This window comes from Salvelinus alpinus, chromosome 1, assembly GCF_045679555.1.
Source record: "Salvelinus alpinus chromosome 1, SLU_Salpinus.1, whole genome shotgun sequence".
Lineage (NCBI taxonomy): Eukaryota > Metazoa > Chordata > Actinopteri > Salmoniformes > Salmonidae > Salvelinus > Salvelinus alpinus.
Window position 1 is genome coordinate 103,917,515 of NC_092086.1, and position 11,393 is coordinate 103,928,907.

At 46.0% G+C, this 11,393-nt stretch overlaps 1 protein-coding gene across 1 annotated transcript in view; it reads right to left on the reverse strand.

The window, feature by feature from the left end:
* LOC139537500 (protein transport protein Sec31A-like) overlaps window positions 1-2,594 on the reverse strand; it is a 37,919-nt gene extending 35,325 nt beyond the window's left edge. Inside the window, exon 1 of the mRNA XM_071338893.1 lies at window positions 913-2,594. Within this exon, the coding sequence (XP_071194994.1) occupies window positions 913-1,386 (474 nt within the window). The 5' untranslated portion in view covers window positions 1,387-2,594. The remainder of the gene's footprint in view (window positions 1-912) is intronic.
* Between the last annotated feature and the right edge of the window lie 8,799 nt (window positions 2,595-11,393).

Here is an 11,393-nt window from a genome sequence, read left to right on the forward strand (position 1 = left end):
CCTGGCGCTTGCTGGACTTTCTTGGGCGCCCTGAAGCCTTCTTCACAACAATTGAACCGCTCTCCTTGAAGTTCATGATGATCCGATAAATGGTTGATTTAGGTGCAATCTTACTGGCAGCAATATCCTTGCCTGTGAAGCCCTTTTTGTGCAAAGCAATGATGATGGCACGTGTTTCCTTGCAGGTAACCATGGTTGACAGAGGAAGAACAATGATTCCAAGCACCACCCTCCTTTTGAAGCTTCCAGTCTGTTATTCGAACTCACTCAGGATGACAGAGGGATCTCCAGCCTTGTCCTCGTCAACACTCACACCTGTGTTAACGAGAGAATCACTGACATGTCAGCTGGTCCTTTTGTGGCAGGGCTGAAATGCAGTGGAAATGTTTTGGGGGGGATTCAGTTCATTTGCATGGCAAAGAGGGACTTTGCAATTAATTGCAATTCATCTGATCACTCTTCATAACATTCTGGAGTATATGCAAATTGCCATCATACAAACAGAGGCAGCAGACTTTGTGAAAATTAATATTTGTGTCATTCTCAAAACTTTTGGCCACGACTGTACATGTAATCTCATGGAGAGCTTTACATATAACCATTAGACAGCAAAGTAAAACCAAACAAATAGGTGTGAGTCTACCCCAGAGAGAAAGTAAAGTGTAAGGAAAATAGGAGGCTAATAATTGGGTCAATTATAGTGATAGATGAGAGACGATGTGTAAGTCGCTCTGGATAAGAGCGTCTGCTAAATGACTTAAATGTAAATGTAAAGCAATGTTTCAACATAACTGTAGCAATATAATGACGTAGCAGTACCAATATATTTACAGTTTAGAGATGTAACAGTACGATGTGCCATTGTTTTTCTCTGGGATGGACTGACAGGAAGAGGGGTTGAGAAGAGGGTACCTCCTCCAGAGGAATCTCTTCTACTACTGGCATCTCTTCCTGGGCCTTGGGCTCAGCTTCAGCCTCAAGGGCCAAATCCCTTGTCAGGTCCACTTCTGCTTCCAGAGACTCTGCCAGGTCCACTTCTGGTTCCACTGCTTCCAGAGACTCTGCCAGGTCCACTTCTGGTTCCACTGATTCCAGAGACTTGGTCACGTCCAGTTCCGCTATTTGCTGGAGGTTTGCAGCAGCGATGAGGTCAAACGGATCTTCCGGTTCTGGAGCAGGTTTGAGTTCCAGTTCCACTGCTGGATGGAGATTTGTACCAGCGATGAGGTCAAATGCGTCTTCAGGTGGGAGGTCGGCAGAGCGGAGTCGTCCAGGGTCGGCTAGAGGCTGCAGGGTGGGGACTGATGGCATCGGGTCAAAGCCGGGTACTGGCTGCAGGTTGGTGAGGTCAGGTACAGGCTGTAGCTGGGGCTGTACCTGAGGCATTAGGCCAAAGTGGTCAAACTCAGATAGAGGCTAAGTCCACCTGGTCAAATTTGAATACATGCTGTACGTCAAACACAGATACTTGCTGCAGGTCAGCGGTGGGGGCCAGAGCTGGGGGGGCCAAAGTAGGGTCAGACTCTGGCAGGAGAGCAACAGGAGCAAGAAACTGGGGTTCAGCGCTGAGGTCAAGAGTAAGGACAGGTTCAGATTGGAGAACAGGCATAGGAGGTGAAAGGTCACCGCAGGGTGAGGTGGCAAGCTCTGGCTTAGGTTCGGGCTGGAGGGCGGGTTCAAGTGGAGGTTCGGGGGCCAGCTCGATAGCAGCAGGCTCAGGCACGGGAGGAAGGACCTCAGGCTCAGCTGGGGTTTCAGCACTGAGCCTGGGAGCGGGACTATGTTCATGCACTACCTCTGGCTCAAGTTCAACCTCATGCTCATGTTCAGAAGTAGGTTCAGCAGCAGGGGCAGGAGCAGGAGCAGGGGGCAGGAGCAGGAGCAGGGGGCAGGAGCAGGAGCAGGGGTGCAGGAGCAGGGGGCAGGAGCAGACTGCACACATTCATACAGCAGGAGAGGAGAGACAGATTCAGAGTTTAGCAGAGAGAGCCATTAGATTGAGATAAATAATCCTCAGAATTATGTCAGAAACCTAACAATGTTCAATGATTAAAGTTGATTGTGTCCATTGAGATATTAGTAGCGTTATCTTTGAGTCCAGGTTAAGCAATGTCAGAATCACAAAAGATGCTTTAGCTTAAATTTTAGCAGTAAAATATCATTAAGAACCAGATGAGAAAATAGCATCATCTTGCAGATGAAAAATATAAGCTACAATGGAAATATGAAGTTCACCAAATCATATTAAATGATGATCTATGACAGAAGCAAGCGATTCAACAATTTTCAGTTGTCCTAATTTGAACTGCCAAGCGCATGAAAAAGACAGACATCCTTTTCCTACTTCCTTCCCATAGTTACATAAACAACTGTTGTGTGAAACCTAGAGAGAGGCATTTTGGACAGTTTCTGACTGCCCCTACCACTTGCCTGTTCGAGCAATGACAACAAAGCTACTCACACACATGGAGAGTCAATGAGCAGATACATTTGCATTTGATTACCATTAGCATTGCTATCTACATTTCAGCTAATTGTTACTCACCGTGTTGTCAAAAATAATGAATTATACGTTTCTTACACTTACACACACACACACAGTAGACACAAAAAGGCAGTACCTCCTCAGGCTGAATAGGTTTTCCCTTTAATGCTGCTGCAATCTGTAAACAAACAACCAACATCCACAGAAGAGTTAAACAAGGCTGACAGACAGCATGAGGATCAGACAGGTCAGACTGACAACAGACAGACAACAGACAGACAAGGCCTGAGGACATTCAGTGAGGGTTCATTTCCAACCACACCTTTGATGCTAGCTCCTCCTTCTTGTATCCTAAAAGCTCCAGGTATTTTCCACGAGAATCATTCTCAAAGTTCACCTGAGAACACAATTTAACATTGGTAAAGTAAAAGGACAGCAATACTTTGCAGTACAGCAAGAGACAACTACTGTTTTAACTCTAGACGATAAGGAAACGCTCCCGAGTTCCCATCCTACCTTTAAGAAGGACCAGACGGTCTTGTCGAACTCGTTTTGGGCAGCATCGATCTTCTCCTGGCAGAAGTCAGTGAAGCTGCCTGCAGCCAGTGTGGCCTGCAGCTGCGCCGAGCGCTCCAGGAAGGTTGTCTCGGTGATCACCTGACTGACGTGAACCACATGGGCCGTGGGCTGCTGAGGGTGCTGGGGGCTGGGCTTAATGTTCTCCAACGACACGAGCTTACCACCAAACTGGAGGGGGAGAGAAACAGGAAGAGAATAACTTCTTAGTACGATTTCAACTTATCAATACAATTTCTATAGAGGTGAGAGAAAGAGCAACATGCACTAAAGGTCACCAGGAGGTCAGATAATAGCACAAAAAGGAAAACAATGTACATCACACATTCATGCATTCATGATTTGACAAACATAGCAAAGTAATAAAGGCAGAGAAGATAGTGTCTCACAGCGAAGGAGGCCCCCACGGGCCTGCGGATCCACTTGGGGGGCTTTTTGAGGGGGGTGATGGTGTAGGGGGAGGCTTGGGGAAGCTGCAGGGGGGGCAGGGTCTGGCCCATTCCAAATGGATCCACGTTGCCAAACGACATGCTGATCTGGAACAGAGACAGGCCAAAGAGCAGCAAAATAACCAAGGATGTATACAGATTAGGTATTCATTCATATCAAGTGCCTCCAATAATGGGCCAAAATGGAAGAGAGTTTCCACTCTAAACACTGTTAATCTCTGAGTCAGTGCAAACCGTGTCTGTAACCCTAACCAACATGGTGGCCAGTTTCCACCCTGAACAGCGTTAATGTGTGAAACTAGTACCCACTGTGTCTGCCTGTGTCTGGCTGACAGCCTGGCTGCTGCCCCCCATGATGGAGTAGACGCTGATGTGTCCGTCGAAGGCTGCTGCCGACAGCACCGCTGGGTTCCTGGGACACCACTGGATGTCAAAGCACCACTGGGTACTGGTAGGCAACTCATACAGCACCTGGAAAAAAGCAACAGATTCACATCAGAAGATGACTACAGATAGGACAGGAACAGATTTCTGGGTAAATAAAGCCATGTATCTCTCAGTAATAACACTTATTAACAGTGTACTGTACTCTGTAGTTAGGGTCCATACTAAGAATAACAGAGTCATTGGATCAATGCATGTGTATGCATGTGTGTGAGACCTCTGCAGTGTTGGGGTTCCAGCAGAGGATTCTGTTGTCTTTCCCACAGCTCAGTAGCAGCTCAGGGTCAGCCAGACTCCAGGCGATGGCCAGGACACCCCTGATGAACACACCAGGTATTTCATTGGCATTGTTTAAATCCGACTACATTTGACCTACTGAACACTTGTATTGCATTAGTTCTGACCAGTCTTCGTTGTGCCATTCTTTTGTTAGCCTTCACACCAGATCATTGAGTTCTGATCACTCCACTTTGAGCAGGCATCCCCATCTCCCAGAGATCTCTATAGCAAGCAAGGAATAATTCATAGTGCAGCCAGATTGCTGGGTGACTGTCTTACAGAGCTCACCTTCAACACGTTTGACTATCAACAGGTTGTTTTTGGCTCCATTATTTCTTTCAATACAAAATTTTGGACAGGGAAGCACAGCCGCGAGCTGCCCAGTGACACGAGCCTACCTGACGAGCTAAATTACTTCTATACTCACTTCGAGGCAAGCAACACTGAAGCATGCATAAGAGCATCAGCTGTTCCGGACGACTGTGTGATCACGCTCTCCGTAGCCGATGTAAGACTTTTAAAACAGGTCAACATTGACAAGGCCGCTGGGCCAGACGGATTACCAGGACGTGTACTCCGAGCATGCGCTGACCAACTGGCAAGTATCTTCACTGACATTTTCAACCTGTCCCTGACTGAGTCTGTAATACCGATATGTTTCAAGCAGACCACCATAGTCCCTGTGCCCAAGAACACTAAGGTAACCTGCCTAAATGACTAACGACCCGTAGCACTCATGTCTGTGGCCATGAAGTGCTTTGAAAGGCTGGTCATGGCTCACATCAACACCATTATCCCAGAAACCCTACACCCACTCCAATTTGCATACCGCCCAAACAGATCCACAGTTGACGCAAACTCTATTGCACTCCACACTGCCCTTTCCCACCTGGACAAAAGGAACACCTATGTGAGAATGCTGTTCATTGACTACAGCTCAGTGTTCAACACCATAGTGCCCTCAAAGCTCATCACTAAGCTAAGGACACTGGGACTAAACACCCTTTGCAACTTGTTCCTGGACTTCCTTACGCGCCGCCCCCAGGTGGTAAGGGTAGGTAACAACACTTCTGCCACACTGATCCTCAACACGGGTCCCCTCGAGGGTGCGGGCTCAGTCCCCTCCTGTACTCCCTATTCACCCATGACTGCATGGCCAAGCACGACTCCAACACCATCATTAAGTTTGCCGACGACACAACAGCGGTAGGCCTGAACACCGACAACGATGAGACAGCCTATAGGGAGGAGTTCAGAAACCTGGCAGTGTGGTGCTAGGATAACAACCTCTCCCTCAACATGATTAAGACAAAGGAGTTGATTTTGAACTACAGGAAAAAGAGGACCGAGCATGCCCCCATTCTCATCGACAGCGGTGTAGTGGAGAAGGTTGAGAGCTTCAAGTTTCTTGGTGTCCACATCACCGACAAACTATCATGGTCCAAACACACCAAGACATTTGTGGGCACGACAAAACCTATTCCCCTTCAGGAGACTGAAAAGATTTGGCATAGGTCCTCAAATCCTCAAAAAGTTTGACAGCTGCTTCATCCTGACTGGTTGCATCACCGCCTGGTATGGCAACTGCTCGACCTTCGACCGCAAGGCACTACAGAGGGTAGTGCGTACGGATCAGAACTTCACTGGGGTCAAGCTGCCATCCAGGACCTCTATACTAGGCGGTGTCAGACGACTCCAGCCACCCTAGCCATAGACTGTTCTCTCTGCTACTGCACAGAAAACGGTACCGGACTAGGTCCAAAAGGCTTCTTAACAGCTTCTACCCCCGAGACATAAGACTCCTGAACAGCTAATCAAATGTCTACCCGGACTATTTGCATTGTCCCCCCCCACCCCAATTTTTAGACTGCTGCTACTCTCTTGTTTATTATCTATGCATATTCACTTTACTTCTACCTACATGTCCATATTGTCTCAGTTACCTCGACTAACCGGTGCCCCTGCACATTGACTCTGTACCGGTACACCCTGTATATAGCCTCACCAGTGTTATTTTATTGTTGCTCCTCAATTATTTTTCATATTTTTTTACTTTAGTTTATTTTAGTAAATACTTTAACACTTTTTTTTATTAATTGCATTGTTGGTTAAGGGCTCGTAAGTAAGCATTTCACTAAGGTCTACGCCGGGTTGTATTCGGTGCATGTGAAAAATAACATTTGATTTGATTTGTACAGTCAGTCAGCGTTTCAACTTTTAACATATTACTTTTTCAAGACTGTATACGACATTAATTTGAAGTGATAGTTTACCGTGTGTGGTTCTCCAGGACTTTGAGAGGGGAGGCGGTGAAACGCAGGTCCCAGATCTGGATCACTGGCATCCGGTCATCCTCTGAGGCCAGCACCAGCTGAGTAGCTACCTCTGGGTTCCACTCCAGCCCAGAGCAGTGCATCTGAACACACACACACTTATTACCCTATTCTTGTTTACCTATTCATTTAGTCATTATAATGAATGTGAGGTTCTCTCCGCCCATCTGTCACATGGTATTAATACTATGTTTGTACTAAGTAACATTCATGTCAAATGCCTCAGGCCTATACGGTTGCCAAATCAGTCTGTCCGTCAAAGGAAAATGACATAAGAATTATCATCCCAAAACAACTGAAGGCGCAACCTGTACCTTCCATTGTTATTAGTTTTAGGGAGGTTTACCACAGAATTCAAAACAACTCAGTGGCAGTTCCATTTGCCAATCTTCTGACTGAAGGAGCAGGGAATTATTCACCCCCTCAGTTTACAGAACGCTGCAGGCCAGGGAAAATACTTTTAAACTGGAGATGAAAGTGACAGACTAATAAGCCTTTAACAGCAGACAGAAGATGAACACGCATGCGTAGAATGTACCATGTTGCTGTGGTCACAAATTAAAGACTAAGGCTTTAACAGCAGACACAGATAAACGTGATGCGTACCCTGTTGCTGGGTTCATAAGTGTCAGATTGAGCCGTAAACAGCAGATGTGCGTTACCGACCCTGTTGCTGTGGTCGCTGAATTTGATGATGAGGTCGTTCTTGCGGAGGTCCCAGATGGAGGCGCGGCCGCTGGGGCTGGCTGAAGCCAGGATGTGTTGGATCTGTCTGTTCCACGCCACACAGCTGATGTCCTCCAGAGGCTGAAATGACATAAACAACCTGCTCACTCGAACATTCCTCTACTCCATAAATCCTCATCGATAATCCATGAGAAATGGAATGGGTAGCATTCTGAAGTAGGGTTGTCCCGATAACAGTACCACGATACTACAATACCTGATTTTCCATGGCAAAGGAAAACACAAAGCAGACTAAACTCTTTGGTTAAAAAACCTACTGTATGTAACAGTGTGCTATAGCTTGGTAAATAAACATACGATTCTGGGTGGCTCAGTTGGTAAAGCATGGCATCTGCAACGCCAGGGCTGATTTGATTCCCACGGGGGACCAGTACAAACAAATATGAAGATATATGCACTTGTAACGGATGTGAAATGGCTATCTAGTTAGCGGTGGTGCGCGTTAATAGCCTTTCAATCGGTGACGTCACTTGCTCTGAGACCTTGAAGTAGTGGTTCCCCTTGCTCTGCAAGGGCCGCGGCTTTTGTGGAGCGATGGGTAACGATGCTTCGTGGGTGACTGTTGTTGATGTGTGCAGAGGGTCCCTGGTTCGCGCCCGGTTCGGGGCGGGGGGACGGGCTAAAGTTAAACTGTTACATTGATGCTGTTGACCCGGATCACTGGTTGCTGCGGAAAAGGAGGAGGTCGAAAGTGGGGTGAGTGTAACGGATGTGAAATGGCTATCTAGTTAGCGGTGGTGCGCGCTAATAGCCTTTCATTCGGTGACGTCACTTGCTCTGAGACCTTGAAGTAGTGGTTCCACTTGCTCTGCAAGGGCTGCGGCTTTTGTGGAGCGATGGGTAACGATGCTTCGTGGGTGACTGTTGTTGATGTGTCCAGAGGGTCCCTGGTTCGCGCCCGGGTTGGGACGAGGGGACGGACTAAAGTTAAACTGTTACACACTCACTACTGGAAGTCACTCTGGATAAGAGCGTGTGCTAAATGACGTAAATGTAATGGGTGACAACATCAGGCTGCTTGTTTCCAACATCAGGACTGTTTTCCTCAGGACATTTTGTCCGCTTCATGTTTTGTTTCCTTGCTACAACACCTCTGATTATCACAATACTGGTAATGTGACAACCCTTCTCTGAAGGTTCAATTTCAAAACATATTTATTTCTTAACCATGTCATGGGTCTTACCTGAGTTTTAGGGCCTGGTGTCATCGGGGAGCCAAAGTTGTTCAGGTCCCAGATGTAGATCTCTGATTCGTTACCTCCTGAAGCAACCAGGTTGGTCTGGGTAAGGGAAGTAATGCATTATCACTAGCTATCATGGGGTGACACTGCAAACACTATAACAAACACAATGAGAGACACTTGACAAGGTTGGTAGACCAGTCAACAAAGGTCAGTAGACCAAAACAAAAGTGAGAAGTTTTCAAGTGTTCTCTTAGAGATATTGGAAACAAAATGTGAGTACTATGCACAGCATAAAGCCAAAGCTCACTCCACAGATTAGTGAAAGCATAGTTCCAGTTAGTTAGGTGTACCTGGAAGGAGTTGACATCAAGGGCCCTGACCGGCCCGATGTGTTTGTCGCTCTGAGCGATGACAACATCACTGTCTCCAGCAATGATCTTGGCCGGGTCGTACAAGATGACATCACCATTCTCGCCCCCTGCAATGAGCACTCCGGACGGGAGACCCTCTGCATCCATGCCGTGGGGACCCCACGCCAGCGTGTGGTATCTGGTGGAGAGAGATAAGAGCACTCTTAGCTATGACGAAGAGTTACAAAGACAGATGTTTTCAAAATCTAGCCAGAAGTTGTTTATGACAGTGGGGCCCCTCAGTGGTGCGTGCTTAGTCCCCTCCTGTACTCCCTGTTCACCCACGACTGCGTGACCAAGCACGACTCCAACACCTTCATTAAGTTCGCTGACAACACAACAGTGGTAGGCCTGATCACCAACAACGATGAGACAGCCTATTGGGGAGGAGGTCAGAGACCTCTGATGAGGTTAGCGTTAAGGCTAGTGCTAGGGTTTCCTTACCTGTGAGAGGAGGAGTATGCTCCGCGGAGCTTCATGTCCAGAGAAGGCTCAGCCAGGTCCAGCTCAAAGATCTCCAGAGAGGCAGTGGTACTGAAGGAGGCATCCAGCTGCTGGGCTGATGTACCTGGACACACAGATAGACAGGTGAGGGGTCAGCAATACCTGACCAGGTAGACAGTCACACTAACTGGAAAGCTGTTCAGACAACAAATATTAAACATGTCAGTTGAAAGTCAAGGTCAGTTTTGTTCATTTCAAGGATATTCAACAACATTTCATTATGTACCTCATGGCTACGCTTAAACCACAAAAACATCTGCTGGATGATTACAGTTAGCACAGTAAGTCTTCTTTGCATAACCCCTGTCAGCACAGTACGTACATGTCAGATATGGACAGTGAAATGTATAAGACAGGAAAACACACACACACACACACCTGCTGCCAGGTACACAGGATGGTGCTGTGCTGGGCTCCAGCTCTGGATAGCTGTACGGTTGATCTCTTTGAGCTTCATCTTGATGGGGAAAAAACAAAAACACCACAAACAAGCTTTTAGCCCATAGAAAGAAAAATTATGGATAAAGCTTTTAGCACACAGAAAGAATGGCTCACAATAGACAATGACATTGTCTTGAAGATCCTCATCTCCTCTCCTTCATACAGAGGCAGATGTGTAGGCTAACATCTGGCTGATGTCTATGACAATTCATGAAGGGCTCAAATACAGAATAAAGGGAGTGGATATTGTGTATCTGAACTGGGTATAGTTTTGTATGTCTGTAAATAGGTTGGGTAGGGCAAAGGTCCATTAAAATGAAACGACAAACATTTGTAATGTTGTTCGTGTCGTCACCATTAGATTATTTCATTAGCACTGGCTAGATAGCCAAGTCCATTCAATGGAAATTCACAGGCAAGTGGTTGTTTGTGCAGCAAAGTTCCTTGTTAGCTAGTTGCTATACTAGCTATAATAAGAAGCCACGCATCTAACGCTATACATGCGTAGGTACCTTTCAGTGATGGTTTTGGTTTTGACAGCAGCATTTGTAAGCAAAGACAACAGCTACAAATGGCAGTGGTTTCTGATCAAACCGATCAATGAACTCAGTAACGTTTGCTAGCTAGTACAGTTAAAGAGCAAGTTGCAAGTTAGCGGCTGGGTATAATTTGTTAAACGTTCCAGCAGGAATGTGTCCCAAAAAGTTCGTAAAGTACAAAGTTGCCAACAAACAACGCATACAAAGTAGCATGATCAATTCACCTAGTTAACTAGCTGCCGAATAGGCATCAACTCACCACGTAGCTTATTCTTAATGTTTGTACATAGGCTACCAGAGTGAGAACAGATATTTTTGGGAATTAACGTGGTGAGTGAAAATTTATTAAATAGCCCACTCCCTACCCGGCATCTTAATATGCCGCTATACAACTTTGTATGCGTTGTTTGTTGGCAACCTTGTTAACGAAGTTTTTGGAAGATTCCTTTTGGAACGTTCCACAAATTATACCCACCCGCACCTAACGTTAGCTAAACCCAAAAGTGCTTACCTTCTAAATTCTGTTCGCTCTTATAACATGAGCACACATATACAGTACAGACAGACGACAAATACTGTGATCACTCGTTTGTTCCCTTTTCTTATTGTATTATTATTTGCGAGAAGGCAATAGCTTTGGGCTGCAGATTCACTGAAATTCCACGTCCCAACTCCAATCAGTGTCTCGTCAGCAACATTGAGAAAGTACTTCTGGGTCACGGAATTTCGGACATTTTCAGAAGAAAAATCCCCCACGTAATAGTATAAAAGTGTCATTAGCCTGTATTATTGATTTATGTACAATTATTGTCTAAACATAAACAATGACTAATATTTGTTCATATTTAAGTGCCATTTGCATTAAATGTGAGTTAAACATGTTCCAAGGTCAAATAAATAACCCCAATGCAAATCACTGTATATTGAATACATATTGGTTTATAGAGCAAAAGGTATTCTAGGTGCCGATGTAAAAGTGGGGTTGGAGTACTCAATAAGGTT